Source organism: Puma concolor, chromosome A1 (genome assembly GCF_028749965.1).
Source record: "Puma concolor isolate L17-30 chromosome A1, mPumCon1.1.hap2, whole genome shotgun sequence".
Classification (NCBI taxonomy): Eukaryota; Metazoa; Chordata; class Mammalia; order Carnivora; family Felidae; genus Puma; species Puma concolor.
Window position 1 is genome coordinate 125,327,615 of NC_141667.1, and position 18,003 is coordinate 125,345,617.

The 18,003-nt window shown below is 42.0% G+C and overlaps 1 protein-coding gene, 2 long non-coding RNA genes and 1 other non-coding gene across 8 annotated transcripts in view; 1 reads left to right on the forward strand and 3 right to left on the reverse strand.

Moving 5' to 3' along the window:
* The window catches only part of MATR3 (matrin 3), a 29,942-nt gene extending 29,436 nt beyond the window's left edge, over positions 1-506 (reverse strand). For 2 of the 5 annotated variants that reach the window (XM_086702909.1, XM_086702911.1), the window contains exon 1: positions 1-113. Coding sequence is in view for 1 of the 5 variants with exons in the window: in XM_086702918.1 (XP_086559044.1) it covers positions 485-487 (3 nt within the window). In the remaining 4 variants the exon portion in view is untranslated. Of the gene's footprint in view, positions 147-484 lie in introns of those variants that run through there. The other 3 variants (XM_086702918.1, XM_086702908.1, XM_086702925.1) reach the window with 3 other exon arrangements.
* Positions 119-9,881, forward strand: LOC147584431 (uncharacterized). Its single transcript, XR_015249860.1, has 3 exons — positions 119-299; positions 509-594; positions 9,717-9,881. It is a non-coding gene; the product is annotated as an uncharacterized LOC147584431 (long non-coding RNA).
* Positions 9,882-12,272: 2,391 nt separating this feature from the next.
* On the reverse strand, positions 12,273-17,198 carry LOC112861705 (uncharacterized). Its single transcript, XR_003223655.2, has 4 exons — positions 17,060-17,198; positions 13,938-14,019; positions 13,071-13,146; positions 12,273-12,467 (listed from the first exon to the last, which is right to left on the reverse strand). It is a non-coding gene; the product is annotated as an uncharacterized LOC112861705 (long non-coding RNA).
* Positions 13,216-13,415, reverse strand: LOC112861867 (small nucleolar RNA SNORA74). The gene has a single exon (XR_003223743.1). It is a non-coding gene; the product is annotated as a small nucleolar RNA SNORA74 (small nucleolar RNA).
* Positions 17,199-18,003: the final 805 nt, after the last annotated feature.

The window sequence follows — 18,003 nt, forward strand, 5'->3', positions numbered from 1 at the left end:
CTTAAGGAAAGGGAGAGGGAAAAGGAGAGATACCTCTCTCCTAGCGAGCGGGACGCGGAGGCTCCCACAATCCCCCGCAGCAACGGCGAGGGTAAGAGGTGGCAGGAGCGGCTGCAAGAACAAACCCGCTCTCGCGAGAGAGTTCTCCCCCACCCCACCCCCTCTCAAGTCCCGTTTCTGCGCGCGCCAGGCCCCTCCTCCTACTCAGTGACCGTATACTGCTCGCGCCGATGGCGGTCGTTGTTCTCTAATCCTGTAGCCCGCCTGTGGCGGGAAATGGATAGAGAACCTGTTTACAGGTTCGAGTCCCATTTCCCATAAAGGCTTTCCCCTAACCCTTGAACTGCATGATGCAAAATTTAAATAAGGGTATGTGTTAGAAGCGAGTCGCAGGAGTGACTAGTTAGACCTGATTACTCTTCTGATTATTTTCCTCCGTATTTGCCGACAAGTGGCAGCAAGCGCCAGGCGAGGGTACCCATACCATTTTCGTTGTTTTTAATCTCAGTAATTCCGTGGAGCGTCATCGAGGCGGAAGATAGCGAACCCAGCCCATCGAACATACCGCCGCCGCCACTTCGAATTTGACTGAAGGTAAAACAATCCTGAGGCTGATGGAGGTTCCCGAATTGCATATGTGAAAATCCTGAGCTAAGACTGAGAAATTGCAGGTAGAGCTGGAGTTAAGGGCCAATTCCCTGGGTTTTCAAAATTAAATGCAGAGGGACAGGCAGTCACCAGATGGCTGAGGTAAATAAGTGAACATAAATACTAATTAACAGCACTCAAATTTTTAAAATCTTCAGTATGCTGAATCAGATTCGCATCTTTGAAAAATCATTCAGGGTACTCTGTGAAGATAGTGGAGAGGGCAAAGATGAAGACCAGAGACCAGTAGAAATTTGAAGAGTAGTTTAGGCCAGAACTCAACTCTTGTCAATTTGACTGAATATGGAAGTTGAGGGACGGAAGGGTCGTGGATGAATGACAACTGTATGGTTAGCAGTGCAATTAACTGGCTCTGGAAGAGTACCAGGAGGGCAGGCTTAAGATGTTTGGCATCAATTTTAAAGGAGTGGCATTTATGGGTCTTGAGCTCATGGAGGAAAAAGTGTGGGTTACTGGCACACTTGAGTAAATGGTATAAATGAAGCAATGATATTTGAAAGATAAGCTGGAGATAGCCCAGTGAAAAAAGAGGCCTTAGGACCTTCAGAAACTAACCAGGTAGAGCTGCATGGCAAAGGAGACCCAAGTGAACAGAGGTGGGGGGGGGGGGAAGCAGAAAGGTTTGGGAAGAGTAGGAAGGCACACAAATTTTACTGCCTTAACAGCCAAAATACTTAAAGGACCAAGTCATCAACAGGGTGAAATGCTATCAATAGGGAAGACTAGGACTAAAAGCATCCAACAAAAAATTTAGCAACGTGAACATCATTCTTAACATTATGGACTTGCTTCCAGTGAGAGAAAGTCAGACTGTAGGTACTTAATGTATTGAAACAGGAAGCTGGAAATTACCCAGTGCAGAAAAGGTTTGGCTATGAAGAGACTGGAGAAAGCAGGGTTGAATTTTTTGTTTTCCTATGAGAGTTTTGAGCACAATTAAAATGACGGCAGAACAGAGCCGCCTGCGTGGCTGAGTCAATTAAGTGTCCGACTCCTGATTTCCACAAAGATCGTGATCTAACAGTTTGTGAAATCAGGCTCCGCCCCTCTCCCACTCACACTTGCTTTCTCAAAATAAACAAAGTTAACCATTAAAAAAATGTTGACAGAAAGGGTATTTTAGGAAAGGTTTGGTTGAAAAAAGAGGTTAGACAAGGGACCCTTCATAATGGACACTCCTAAAAGAAAACGATCCAGATAAAAGGAGGTATGTTTTTATTTTAACAAGAGGCAGAGAGGATGGTGTGGAGTTTTCATTAGATTTGGTTGAAGACTTGGGAATTATAGTTAGGTGACTTCAATTTTGTGACTAAGTTATGTCTGAGGGCTAGAGTCAAACAAGAGAAACTTTTAAATAGCCATGAAGAGTGGAACTATAATCCCACATCTCCATGTATGATGTATAAATAAACAACTGAGTAAGTAATGTTTAAGCCTACTAGTTAGCTCTGGAATGAAATTTTGGGGGATCCAAATTCTTCAGTGAATATTGTATCTTCCTTCCATTCAAAACCACATCTGCTTTCTAATTGGTGAGCCTTTGATTCCAACAAAGGCTAAGACTCCCCTTTGTTGTTTCCAGCTCTTAGATGGAACAAGAGGCTCTGCTCCTCATGGAGAAACATGAATGCATGTTAGCACTAAGATACACACTTACCCATGCTTTTGTATAAGGCTGTAATGCCATCTGGTGATCATACAAAGAAAAATCAAACTTTTTCATTGAGTAATTATTTATTGAGGATCTGCTTATTGGCTCACCAGCAAAGACACATTGGAAACCAAAGTTAATACAAGGTTTCAGCTTATCATATGCCTGTTTCATGAAGGACATAGTACAAGGATGTGGATTCAACGACAAATTGCCTACCTTTTGAGGATCGTAGTTTGATGGAGATTGGACAAGGAATCTGGCCTCAAGGTAGGCCTGGCTGTGAGTAGAGATGGACCAAGAGCGCTATATTGGTTTGGGTAACTTGGGAGTGGGTGAGGTGTGCACCAGGTGTGGTAAATAATGAGGCAAAAGCAAGAATTTCTGCTAAGACCTTGAAAGGTCTAAGTGACAAGCTTGGTACAACTATGTTACATGACTTTAATACCAGGAAAGAGCCTGGATTTGAGCTGATAATGAAGACCTTTCAGTTTTGACTAGGAGACATACTGAGGACATACATTTTGATGCCACATAATCACTAAGCAGCTCATAATACCTTATAATTACCATAATTTTGAGAGTAAGGTACCATTATTCTTGTTTTACTAAGATTAAAAAACTTGCACATGATGCAGCTAAATAGCAACAAAAAGCAAGATTTGAACCCAGTTCTATATAAGTCCAAACCCAGAGCTTCTGAGCATTATATGGTACTGCCTTCAGCAGAGCTGTAGTCTACTTGGAGGGGCAGCAAGAGGGGGTTTAAGAAGGAATTTTTGAATAGGTATACATGTAATAAGTTTCAGAGAACAGTTTTCCCCAACTTGTTCCCCTAACATAAAGGCAATCCACCTATCAACCATCTCTTGTGTATTCTAAGGATTTTCTATTAAGAAACATTTTTTATGTGTATGCACATTCATATATATACACATATGTGAATATGAATGTGTGTACATTCATATATACACATATATATATATATATAAATGTGTGTGTATATATATGCTTGCTATCAAAGATGGCCACAAATTCTTTGCCCCTCTTCTTATAATAATGGAATCAATTTCACCTCTATCTGCATTTGGAAGGGCACTGTAAATAGAAACAGCTTTGACCAATAGAATACAGAAGTGACTTTTTAAGAAAATTTTAATGCGTGTTTATATTTGAGGAAGAGAGACAGAGACAGTGTATGAGTGGGGGAGGGACAGAGAGATCAAGACAGAGACCAAATCTGAAGCAGGCTCCACCTCAAAAACAGATCATAACCTGAGCCAAAAGTCACTTAACTGGACTGAGCCATTCAGGTGCCCCTTTACTTTTTATAAAAGCAATCTCTTTGCCAACCTGGCACTTGAACTCATGACCCTGAGATCAAGAGTCACCTGCTCTACTAAATAAGTCAGCAAATTGCCCGTATATATAGAATTTTATTTTATTTAAAAAAAATTTTTTTTTTGACATTTATTTATTTTTGAGACAGAGAGAGACAGAGCACAAACGGGGGAGGGGCGGAGAGAGAGGGAGACACAGAATCGGAAGCAGGCTCCAGGCTCTGAGCCATCAGCCCAGAGCCCGACGCAGGGCTCGAACTCACGGACTGCGACATCATGACCTGAGCTGAAGTCGGACACTTAACCTACTGAGCCACCCAGGTGCCCCTAGAATTTTAAAAATAGTCACATCGTTCCTTTTAAGTACTCCTCATGGTTTTTAATTTAGAAGGCAAAGTCACTACACTTTGCAATTATATAAAGGAAAAATTGTGCTTTCTTATTGTACTTTCTAAATTTAATTTGTTTCAGAGTCTATTTCTGGACTTCCTTTTATCTGGTTCTATTCATTGAGTAATCCAAGTGCCAGTATCACTGTTTTACTCTTTTTGTAACATTTTAACATCTGATACGGCTAGTTAAACTTTATTACTAAGTTTTAACAATAGTTATGGTTATTCTTACTTTTCCATCCTGTTACAGTGGAATTTTTATAAACTTAGTTTTCTTTAGGAGATTTATCTTTATGTTGAACTTTCTTGAACACAGGATTTACATTTAAGGTCTTGTCAGTATTACACGTAATTGACTGAGCCACCCATGCGCCCCTCATATACAAGTGATTTTTTTTTTATTTTACTTCTTTCCCCATTCATAATTTTCTCATGCTAGTTACTTCTGATAGTAATTTTGAACAAAGCTGGTTTCTTTTTTTAATAAGATCACTTCTAGAGTTCCTCGTTAAGCATCGCACAGCCATTTAGAGTAAGATACTTTTAACAGGTTAGGAATGTTGACCCTCACCAATTTTAGCAAATGGGGTTTTAGCATGTAGGGAGATTATTCTTTTTTTTTTTTTTTAATTTTTTTAAAACGTTTATTCATTATTGAGAGACAGAGCATGAGCAGGGGAGGGGTAGAGAGAGGGGAGACACAGAATCTGAAGCAGGCTCCAGGCTCCGGGCTGTCAGCACAGAGCCCGACGTGGGGCTTGAACCCACGAACTGTGAGATCATGACCTGAGCCGAAGTCGGTGGCCCAACCGACAGAGCCACCCAGGTGCCCCGGGAGATTATTCTTGAAATAATCTAGGAATGACTTTCCTGCATGTAATAATTTGTTTATATTTATCTATAAAGTCTTTATGCAAGTATTTAGCAAGTATACTACTATATATGCATAACTAAAATGAGAACCCAACTTGAATCCCATCCTTTAAAAAAGTCAGTCTTTATGGGGCGCCTGGGTGGCGCAGTCGGTTAAGCGTCTGACTTCGGCCAGGTCACGATCTCGCGGTCCGGGAGTTCGAGCCCCGCGTCAGGCTCTGGGCTGATGGCTCAGAGCCTGGAGCCTGTTTCCGATTCTGTGTCTCCCTCTCTCTCTGCCCCTCCCCCGTTCATGCTCTGTCTCTCTCTGTCCCCAAAATAAATAAACGTTGAAAAAAAAAATTAAAAAAAAAAAAAAAATAAATAAATAAAAAAGTCAATCTTTGGGGTGCCTGGGTGGCTGAGTCCATTAAGTGTCCAACTTGGGTTTGGCTTAGGTCATGATCTCACGGTTCAGGAGTTCCAGCTCCACAGTGGGCTCTGCACTGACAGTGCGGAGTCTGCCTGGGATTCTTTCTCTCACTTTAAATAAATAAACTTAAATAAAAAAGTAAACCTTTGAGGAATTTTTAAAGGTCTTGATATCCTTATTTTGACCCTCACTGAACCTATAGTTTAGTAGTGCTAGCACTGAATAATTTTAATAAAAATGTAAGAAATTCTATCAAAGGGCAAACCTGTGTGTGGGAATGTGTGACCCATTAAGGCCTTCCAAAGGAACATTTTAAGTTTATTTATTTTGAGAGAGAGCGAGTAGGGCAGGGGCAGAGAGAGACTCCTAGGCAGGCTCTGCACTGTCAGCGCAGAGCCCAATGAAGGGCTCAAACCCAGCAACCATGAGATCATGACCTGGGCCAAAGTCGGATGCGTAACCGACTGAGCCATCCAGGCACCCAGAGAGGGACATTTTAAAAAATCTAGGAGATTCACAGGTGATATGACAGAATGAAATAGATGGGGGCTAAAAACAGGCTAATGGGTTTGGCTGTATTTGTTCTTTAAACGTCAGGAGCAAAAGGAAGCTCAAGCTTCAGCAAGAGTGGCCAAGATGCTGATAGCCTGAAAGAAGGTATTTGGCACTTGAAATAGTTTTAAGAAACCAGATGGAAACAGCCATTTCAGTAGTCCCTGCAAGACATTATTCGTTAGTCTGAGTGAGGTTGATGACTAAAGAAAGCAAGCAATTATTAGAATTAGTTGGGAAGACCTGGGGCACCATACTTTAAAGTTCCAAATCAGGGGCGCCTGGGTGGCACAGTCGGTTAAGCGTCCGACTTCAGCCAGGTCACGATCTCGCGGTCCGTGAGTTCGAGCCCCGTGTCAGGCTCTGGGCTGATGGCTCGGAGCCTGGAGCCTGGAGCCTGTTTCCGATTCTGTGTCTCCCTCTCTCTCTCTGCCCCTCCCCCGTTCATGCTGTCTCTCTCTGTCCCAAAAATAAATTAAAAAAACGTTGGAAAAAAAAAAATAAAAAAAAAAAAATAAAAAAAAAAAAAAAAGAAAGTTTCAAATCAAATACCAGTTTCTGAGCCAGATTAATTGAACACAGTAGTTCCTGGACCCACTGTGTGACCTTGGGCAAGTAACAGCACTACCTTGTAGGGCTGTTGAGAGGATTCAGATATATAGAATGAGTTTAGCAATTCTGGCACATGATCAACATGCAATGTTGTCGTTGTAGAGCACCACATGTGCCGCAGTATATTTACATGAATATCCTAAAATGACAAAACCATAGATTCAAAGGTTATTTATTTTTATAAAACCCCAGAGTACACTTGTTAAAATTATCCATTTAAGTCTGGTCATAACATAAGTTTTGAGCTGGCACCTACTTGTTAATGTAAGGATTGCTAGTAAGAGAAGTTCTTCTAGTTATAATTTACACACAAAGCTGTTTCACACACTTTAATTATGAAGACATTTATAGATTACCAAAAAAAGTAACAAAAGGCGACACATATATTTCAGTTAACGCATGTTTCAAATTGGAACAAATCCTCTGCAAATCCATTATTTTCATTCAATACTTTTTGAAATTTAATTTAGTTAAAATTTTTTTTTAATGTTTTATTTTTGAGACAGAGCATGAACGGGGGAGGGTCAGAGAGAGGGAGACAAAATCTGAAGCAGGCTCCAGGCTCCGAGCTGTCAGCCCAGAGCCTGACGCGGGGCTCAAACTCACGGACCGTGAGATCATGACCTGAGCCGAGGTAGGATGCTCAACTGACTGAGCCACCCAGGCGCCCCTGAAATTTAATTGAGTTTTAAATAGTTGTGCAGTAGGTTACATCTTCAGAGTCCACTAGAAAATGCTTTGGAAATTGGACATCTTTGTTTTCATGGTATTTTTGCTTCAAACTATTAAAGAATAAAACCAGTGCTGTCCATACTCTCAATTACTGGCAAATTATTGAAAAGCAGGATAGATAGGCCTATAGCATTACTATATTTTAGATACATTTTGACGCATAGGTAGTATTTATCAGCTAGCTGAAGGTCCTTAGTTGTCAGTACAATTGAGGCTGCTTGGCTCTATGGGAATTATGTAAACCCACAGAAGCTGGTGTGAATAATACCTTTCAAAGGACACATGGCATCTGACTGTCTAGCTCTGTGGTAGGCCAGGTGCAATGACACATGTAATGGTTACTCAGATACCCAGGGAAGGTGGCTTCTCTACACATGATATGAGCTGAGATCTCAAAGGAGACAAAGTGGAAAAAAAGATGGAACCAGAAGGGGAAATACCAAGCATAGAGACCTAGTAGCAAAAGGCTTATCAAGGACTGAAAGAAATCAGTGTGGCCTGAAGGGAATCTGAGGGTGGTAAACATGAAGATAAGAGGGGTAAGGGCTAGACTGTGTATGCCCTGATAGGCCATGTTAAGGTAAGCAGGGACTAAGTCTTGTTCATCGGTTATCCCCAGTGTCTAGGAGTTCAGTTAATAAAGCCTCTAAACTCATAAAAAGGGTGGGTTAAATAGTCTTCTGACAAGATGTGTGATTAGCATATGTCATTCTCTTCCTCTAACTCAGCCCTGGAGATTACAGAAGAAAGAAGTTAGGGATCTGAGAAACTAAATATAAAGATTCCTTGGAGGAATAGATCATGATTAGGTCCTATTATACAGGGGCAAGAAATGGAACCCTAGTGTAGAAAAGGACAGAGTGCCAGGAGTGTAGAGGTAGTAGAAGGTAGGACTTAAGTTTTCCAGATTATAACTCAGAGGCTTTATGCCTTGAGGGCATCTCCACACTCTAACCCATTATGATTCTAGGGCCTGTCTGGGCTTGGCTACTCCCTTCTACAGGCATCTGATAAAAATTCCCATCCTTTGCTGTGAGCTCATAGGGTAATCAAATCATCTGAGAACTAGAGCATTCCCTTCCCTGCTCATGCTCTCTCTCAAAAATAAATGAACATTAAAATATTAAAAATAAAAATAAAATGAGCCTAAGGAGATATATAAGAACTAAATGTAATATCCTCAATGGGATTCTAGAACAGACAAAAGACATTTAAGTAAAACCTAAGGAAATCTGCAAGTATGGACTTTAGTTAATAACATATTCATATTAGCCCATTAATTGTAACAAATGTCTATACTAATGTAAAATGTTCTTATGAAAGGAAACTGGGTTGTGGAGTACATGGGAATTCTTTGTACTATGTTTACAACTTTCCTGTAAATCTACAACTATTCTATAATCTATTTTAAGGTCCATTTTATCAGCCTTTTTTGAGGTAGTAGTAAAGTCACCCTTAACAAGGAGTACAGAATGTTCTCATATTCTAAAGGCCCTTTATTGGAGTACAGGAGGGCCAAAGTAACAGGCCTTCTAAATAGCAGTAAAGAGAATTGTTAAGCAGACATTCTAAGTATTACCGTTGATTTGTTAATTCAGTGAAATTGTTTTCCAAGAGAATATTGACAGGTCCATTAACTGGAGCTGTTCATAAAACCCTAATTAAGCAACAAGATTCAAGAAGTCATTGTCCTTCTTTTAAGTACTTAATTAGTTGCTCTTCCCCAATTGTTTTCTTTTGTGTGAATTCCTAGGCACTGATCCACATTTTTATGTTCCTTTGGGGCCTGCAGAATTTATTTCTCCAGGGTTTTATTTTCCTGATTAAAATTTTGAGAGGTGATCCAAAATTTTAATTCAAAAGTCTGTTGACAGCAATTTCAACCCTGAAGGAAAGGAAGTAAATTATTGATAGGCACCAGGAATGGCACTCAATACTTTCAGCCCCCTACCCATCCTGCTTTAGTTTTTCCTCTTGATATGGTACAGGTCTGAGGCTTGAAACTGAAGCAGAGCAATGAAGAGGGACACTGTGTCTACTGCTTCCTATGACAAGAGGTGGCAGCTCAGGGTTAAAAAGGTCCTTTGAAATGTTTTACTTCATCTTTTCTTTCCTTACCAGGAAATTAAAAAAAAAAAAAAAATCAACTCAACAGGGAGTAGTAGGTGACTAATTAACTTCACTCATCAACTAGGAAATCCCATTATATTACTTTAATGGGCATGATTAAGCCACTGAAACCTCCTGGGGTATTGAATACAGTCACTGACTTCAATGAATTATCCTTCAAGTAGCAACAAAGGGACCCCCTCTCTGCACCTGGGTAGACTTACAGTGGTCAGGAAGGCAATCTGTATGCTCACAGGAACTTGTGATCCCAGATTTTTAAAATTAATTAACTTATTTATCTATTTACTTAATGTTCTATATTTTAATTTTTTTGTATTTAAAAAAATTTTTTTAAATCTTATTTTATTTTTTAGAGAGACAGAGCTTGAGCAAGAGAGGAGTGGAGAGAGGAGACACAGAATCCAAAGAGGCTCCAGGCTGTCAGCATAGAGTGAGATGCAGGGCTAGAACCATGAAGCATGAGATCATGACCTGAGCCAAAGTCAGATGCTTAACCGACTGAGCCACCCAGGTGCCCTGATTTTTTTTTTTTTTTTTTGTATTTTTGAGGTGGGGGGGGGGATTTTTTTTTAAAGTTTGAGAGGGACACAATCCCAAGCAGGGCTTGATCCCATGAACTGTGAGATCATGACCTGAGCCCAAATCAAGAGTCAGACGCTTAACTGACTGAGACACCCAGGTGCCCCAAAAAAGAGAAAATCTTAAGCAGGATCCACACTCAGTGTGGAGCCCAACACTGGGCTTGATCTCACAATCTTGGGATCATAACCTGAGCCTCCTAAATCAAGAGTCAGAAGTTCAATCGACTGAGCTACCCAAGAACCCAGTGATCCCAGATTTTAAACTCTGACTTCATGACATAAAGATTTCCTCTTTTCTTCGGGACCATTTGTTTCACTACCGAGGGCTGAAACTGTGATCAGGCTCTGCTGCAACTGAAGACTGGTGTTCTTTCTTAGGACCTTTCCTTTAGGTGTACATTAAAAATGAAGAGAACTGCTATGACAGAAGTAAGCCATGTAAAAAGTATACACAACGAACTCCAAATACAAAAAATGAGAACCATTCTATTTGGATAATTTACTAAAGTCATTTTACTCCTCTAAAGTGCCTGATTGCTGATTTTGGCTCAGGTCATATCATTGTTCATGGGATGGAGCCTCTGGTCAGGCTGCATGCTGACAAGGAGGAGTCTGCTTGGGATTCTGTCTCCCTCTCTCTGCCCCTCCTCCACTCATGCTTGTGCTCTTGCTGTCTTTCTCAAAATAAACATTTAAAAATAATAAAAGGTATTTAATACCATATGATAAAGGCTTGCTATAAGGCAAAGGTATTGGTAACATGGAATTTTTCAGAGACATGTTGGTACTAGCTTCAGCCTGTTACTAATGAGCTATCAATTCCCAAGGCCTGAATTTCATTTTCTAGACCAGGGGTTGGCAAACTCCAGTTCACAGGCCAGTTTTGGCCTGCCAATCTGTTTTCAAAAATTTTTTTTTTCAAACGTTTATTTATTTTTGGGACAGAGAGAGACAGAGCATGAACGGGGGAGGGGCACAGAGAGAGGGAGACACAGAATCGGAAGCAGGCTCCAGGCTCTGAGCCATCAGCCCAGAGCCTGACGCGGGGCTCGAACTCCCGGACCGCGAGATCGTGACCTGGCTGAAGTCGGACGCTTAACCGACTGCGCCACCCAGGCGCCCCGTGCCAATCTGTTTTCGAAAGGCTCTCAAGCTTAGAATGATTGGTGGAAAATTTTTTGTTGTAACACCAAAAATTTTACAAAATTCCAATTTCATTGTCTATTAATAAAGTTTTATTGGGGGCACCTGGGTGGCTCAGTTCAGCATCCGACTCTTGATTTCAGCTCAGGGTCATGATCTCATGGCTCCTGAGATTGAGCCCCACTTAAAGCTCTGGGGCTGACAGCGCAGAGCTTGCTTGGAATTCTCTCTCCCCATCTCTCTGCCCTTCCCCTGCTTGTTTGCTCTGAAAATAAATAAAATTTAAAAAATATAAAGTTTTACTGGGGCACAGTAATGCTCATTTGTTGACACTTTTCTATGACTATGGCTGCTTTCATACTGCAACTGCAGAATTGAGAGTAGTTATAAGAGAGACTATATGGTACACAAGTCTAAAATATTATTTGGCCTTTTACAAGTTTACCAACCCCTGCCCTAGAACAGCAGTGTATAATAAAACTTTCCACACAGGTGGAAATGTTCTCTGAGCTGTCCAATACGGCAGTCACTAAATACTGAGATGGAAAAACAGATTCAATTTTTGTCAGTTGAAATAGCCTCATGTATTGTACTGCAGAGCTCTAGAAAATAAGAGCTTAGTTTAAGCCTTGGACTTTTGATTTAGTATTCTTCTCTAATGTTCTCATATTTCCTATAATTTTTTAGAACTTGTAAATTTTTCCACCTGTAAAGAAAACCTTACTTTTTAGAAGATTTTCCTCTGTGTAAATTAAGCTCTATACCCAACATGGGGCTTAAACTCATGACCCTGAGATCAAGAGTTACATGCCCTACCTAGTGAACCAGCCAGGTGCCCCAAGAAAACCTCACTTTGTATTTTTCCTTTACTCTCACACTACTACCACTCTCTCAACATTTTTGACACCGGATGTGTGTGGATTTTCTCCCACACCAAGCAAATTTGTGTCACCAGCTGGGTGTCGTACATTTTAGCCCAATTCTGACTCTCCATATACCTCGAGTATCATCAGATCCCTCAGGTTAAGAGCACAGTCCAATAAGACTGTTCCTCCCTCACTTCAGATGCCAATCGTTAAGTCCAGTTTGTTACCTGTACTTCTGACCAATATAAATCACAGATTCCCCAAATTCCCTCCTCAGGTTTGATAAATTTGCAAAAGCTCTCAGAACTCAGGAAAACGGTTTCCTTACAATTAACCAATTTATTTTAAAAGGATATGGTAGGGGTGCTGGAGTGGCTCAGTCGGTTAAGCGTCTGACTTCAGCTCAGGTCATGATCTCGCAGTTCATGAGTTCAAGCCCCGCGCTGAGCTCTCTGCTGTCCATGCAGAGCCCTCTTTGGATCATCTGTCCTTCCCCGGCTTGCACTCTCTTTCTCTAAAATAAATAAATATTTAAAAATATATTAAAAAAAATTTTTTTAAAGGATATGGGAAAGGATATAAACATCCAGATGGGACATGAATAGGGCAAGGCTATGTGGAAAGGGTTGCTGAGCTTCCATACCCTCTCTGGATGTGCTACTCTCCCAGCACCTCCCCTCCATGTGTTCACCAACATGAAAGTTCTCTAAACCCAATACTACTGGGATTTTTATGGAGGCTTCATCATGTGGGAATAATCAATTATTTCCATTTCCAGCCCCTTTCCCCTTTCTGAAGAATGGAAGTGGGGTTGAAAATTCCAAGTTTCTAATCAGTGCTTGGTCTTTCTAGTTACCACCTCATTAGAACAAGACATTTAAATCACCCAGGAAGTTCTTAGATTTAAAAGCTCAGTCAGGCATCAACATGAAAAACCAAATATTAGAACAAAAGATGCTCCTAGTGTTCTTACCACTTAGGGAATTTCAAGAGTTTTAGCAGCTCTGTGCCAAGAATGGGAGCAGAGGCCAATATATATATTTTCTATTATTTCACACCACCCATCTGAGGCTGAAAGTTAATTAGAACCTACATGACAAAGGACTGTATATATTACCTATCCTGGTGTCACACAGGGCTGTCAGACATCTGAGATTCTGATGGAGGCAGATTTCTCACTCAGATAAAGGCATCTAGGATTCAAAGAGGAAAGGAATGATAAAGTATCCTTAAGACAGGGTCCTTTCCTCAAAGAAAAAAAAATTGTTTGCACCCAGACTAGGACCAACTCCACAGGAGGAGTTACTCCACTCTCAGAGGTGCAAAACACTGCCCAAGAGTATCAGCCACAACACCAAAACAGTGCTTGAAGCCAGACCTCAAGAAGGTCAGCGTTTGCTCTTCCAACAGTGTAACACCATCCAAGGCATCATGCTGGCCTGGATAGCTGACAACCGCTGGATGATTCCTGAAACAGCTTTCTTTGTTTCAGATACACAGGCACCCCAAGTAGAAGTTATGGATACAGGTATCCCAATGAATTCAACGTTGACTGCAAAACAGAAGCCTGGAAGCACTGATAGCAGACCTTGCTGCCAAGCCTTTTAGACAAATAGGAAACAGGAACCCCTTTCCCATGCTTTTAGTCATTTTGTCCAACATTCAAGGAGTTCCTGCTATGTGCCAGGTGCCATGATTGGGATCTAGCTGCAAACAGGCAAGATATGCCATCCTTCCTATCCTGGGCTTTATAATCTGCTTGTACATTCCTCAGATGGAACGATACAGATCATCTCAAAGATCCTATACACCTTCAGACTAGAACCACCAAAATCCCACTTAGCCTTTCACTGCTAAGAGGCCGAATTTGTCAGGGGCAAATACAGGTGATTTTGCCTCCCAGTTGTTTCCTAATGGATACCAACTAGCAAATAGGCCTGCCACATAGGCATTAGTCAGTGTTGGAATTAATAGGGACATTTACCTGAGAACGCCATACAGACCGTCCACATGTCGTGAATTTACTCTCTTCCGTAAGGCCAAGGATGCCCTACTTTCAAGTCATCCTAAAAAGAAAAAGATTTCACTGTTGAACACTAAACAGTGTTAACTAAAACAGCAGCTCCTAAAACCTCTTTTCTGTAGAAATGGAAGCAGTGCTGCCTGCCATTTACGATTTACCCTATTTTCAATACCTCCAGAATTATTTTATTTCCTATTGTCTTTTTCTTGCCTATAATTACCATTAAAGCTAACCATTCCCCCAAATCCTCTAGGTATCACTAGTATTCTTAAAACCCCATATGTTAAAGGCTGTTCACAATGAACATCTGAGGTATTCACACAAGGAACTCAACATTTAACTAAGAGAACTCTTTTTAGGGAAAGCCAATTGTTGGAACAAAACTAGTTTTTATAAATAACTCCCCTACCTCCCAACATCCTCAGGAGTTCCTTCTATGGAAACTAGGATGGCACTTTTCACAGAAGTAGCAACTAAGTCAGCCCTATTGGACAATCTCCAGCACCACCATGAGTGCTGTGTGTTTGCCTAGAACTGAAAAGCATCTCTTCTCAGAGAATTAGCAATCCAAAACAAAATCACTACAAAAGGGACTCGTTATTTTACTGCCCCGAAGGGGCAACAACTCTGTGGGAAACCAACACAAATATACTGTCAGCCTAAAGCAGAAATTAGTACGGTTATAGCTAGGCCTACTATGTAAAGCCTCTCAATCAATTGGTATTTTTATATTTTATTAAAGAGCTAGAGAAGAATGCCTAGAATTTTAAAGCAAATTCACGTAACATTTCCTTAATAAAGCATCCCTATAGATCACTGCAGCTATAGAACTCCCTTCAGAGAGACTAGCTTTGTATGGTGGAGTGGGGGATATGCACTTTGATTTCAGTGAAAATTGCAAAAATCCCATGCACTTTTTCCCTGTATAAGCCTGATTCAGAGCACTTGGTAGGTACTCAAAAAATAAAAAGTTGCCCCCTCCCTATACTTCTACATCCCTTCATGGCTTGATTACCTTTGTTCTGTTTCCAGCAAGTTCAACTAGACAAACCTGTTGAACCAGAACCACTCAGAAAGATTTGGATTTTTAGGTTTCTCCCTGCCAAGTCATGCCCTTACAGATTTCACCTTAATGAATGAACAATTATGCTGGCATCCTGGTATAGTTAACAACAGAGTTGGAATGAACCAGGCCCAGAATGCCAACCAGCTATCACGGCTGCTATTCTCCCAGCAGCGTAACACTTGCCTAGGTACACAGCAACCTAGGCAGCTGCCTACAGCTGGGGCCAAAGGCAGGCTAATGAAATTGCACTCACCTGGGGCTGCATCTATCCAAAGCCCAGGGCTGGCCCCTCTGCAATCCAAGTACTCCGGGTTAGGCAGCTAACAGTAGTGAACACTTGTGTAAAGTTCAAGACCTCTACCCTCAAAACCCCATAACTTATTTCAGAGCCAGAGAAATAGACAATAAAACAAAAAGCTTTCCCTTGGTTAGCTTTATTTTCACATGTTTTTTACCTATGTACCACAGCAGTTCAACAGGAGCATTTTTTTAAAAGATTTTTTTAAGTTTTATTTCTTTGAGAGAGACAGCACAAATTGGGGAGGGGCAAAAATAATCCCAAGCAGGCTCCACACTGTCTGCCCAGAGCCCAGTGCAGGGCTGAACTCATGAACTGTGAGATCATGACCTGAGCAGAAACCAAGAGTTAGATTCTTAGCTGACTGAGCCACCCAGGTGACCCTAGAAAAGATTTAAGTTTTATATAATCTGCACCTAACGGGGGGTGGGGGGGGCTCAAATTTACAACCCTGAGATCAAGAACTGTATGCTCTTACAACCGAGCCAGCCAGGAACCCCTCAACAGGAGCATATTAATGGTCTAGTCAACAAGTATAAACTATCACCTAACAACTATGTAACAGTGAACAAACAAGTGGGGTGCATGGGTGGCTCGGTTGGTTAAGCATCTGACTTCTCCTCAGGTCATGATCTCACAACTGTGAGTTTAAGCCCCGGCACGCGTCTGTGCTGACAGCTCAGAGCCTGGACCCTGCTTCAGATTCTGTGTCTCCCTCTCTCTCAAAAATAAACATTAAAAAATTAAAAAAAACGAAACAGTGAACAAGTAACCTCTCTATACCTCTCAGTCTCCTCATCTGTCAAATAGGAATGTTATCAATGGTACCCTGTACAAAAGATGGTTGTTAGGCTTAAGAAGCTTATATAAGCCTATATAATATGTTTTAGAGTGTGTGGTCAATAAATACTTGCTGTTATAAAAAGCTACATTCCAGACAAGGATATGATAAATAGGGGGAGTAAAAGGGGAAATGTTACCTTGGTAGAGCAATGGGCAGTGCAAATCAGAAAGGCTAGTTAAAACTAGATTGGAGAAAACGTGGTTAGGAGACCTTTTGAAGCACAATAAAAGCGGTACTCCAGAAAAATAACAAGATGCAGTAATGGGTATGAAAGGAAACGGAGACATGCTGCCATTCCTACCAACGACCTCAACTGTTGTTGAAAGCAGTAACTCAAGTGTTTGCAAGAATGTTAGTAAACATTCCTACCCATTCACAATTATAATTTACCTTATTTACATAATAAGAGTAGGGTATCTAAGACCATATGTTTTTCCAGCCATCCTTTAATTTCACTTTTAACCACCCCCAAACAATTGGGAGAAAAGGTAAAATAGGCTCATTGTCCAGGTCTAAAAACTAATCTAAACACAGCCTGCCCCTTTTAGGGGACTGGGTTGCAGGACTTGACCGAGCTCCACCCGGACACGTGCTCATCACAAATCTTCCCAAGCTCCGGGCTCTGGCGCCAGGGAAGCGAGGATCTCGGAGACCAGCGGTAGGAGACTCTCCAGGGACAAGAGGGCTGGCAGAAAACAAGGGGCGACTCTAGGGCTACCATCTCCCAGCGACTCTTCAAGATGCCCTCCAAACACGGGGTTATGATGGAACGAACCCCAATTTCGTCCTGTGCCTGGGAAGAAGCCTCCCCACAGCTGCCTCTCGCCCCAAACTAGTAAACGTCCAAGGCTTCTGCCCACTTGGCCTTTACTTACCCGCACGTGTCTAGAGCTCGGCCCGCGTACTGCCGCCAGAGCAGAGGCCGCAGGGGAAAGGACAGCACCAACCCGAGGGGAGCCCCGCCTCGGGGCTGACGCTGAGCAGGCCCTCAGTGGGCGGGGCCCGGAAGCTCCGCCCAGGAAAGGCCGAGTTAGAAAAATGCGGGAGCGGTGGCCGAGGTGAGCATACTCTTTACAGAAGCTAGAGCCCCAGCGTAGAAAGTGTAGGAATCCTAACGAGGACTGTATTTGACTACCATCCCGTTTGTTATTTACGTATGGAAGGGGGCGCTGGGTTTGGACGTGCTAAAGACAAAACCTGGAGTGTCCCGGGGAGGCCGTGCTTTCTGCCTGCCCACACCGAGTGCCGGTTCACCGTACAAGTGTGGCACCTTTCGGTTTCTGCAAGTGCAGCGTAAGCTTTTTTCATTTCCCACGCAGATCTTTTTTCCGGCTTTCTCTAGTAGGGTTGTCCCTCGGCTGATGGCTTGCCCATCAGGTCGCCTTGTTTTTCGGTTCTTTTCAGGAGATTTTCGGGTAGATTATGCCTGGCACTCCTACAGCCTAACCCTGTGGGACAGCATCTCTGGTGCCCTGAAGTAGAATCCTTCGCTGACTTGCAGTATTTAAAGAATACTCGCTTCCTCTGCCGGAGTTACTTGGCACCGTGGCACAATCAGCCCAAGAAGCTACATTTTCAAGGTGGACAGATTGCCGGTTACCAGCATTTCTTTTGAACACTAAAACTTCCTCTCCTCATTAGCTGGAGTCAATACTATTATGTCCTGCCGAACGGTGGGGAAAGCTGGAGTCCCTCCCTTTCTTTGCCCCCACGGCATCCTACCAGGCCTGCTCATCTACTGCACCTGACACCTTTGCCAGGCAAACCCCTAGGAATCAGCCACTGCCCCTGGCATCTGCCAACATGTTTTCTTATCTTC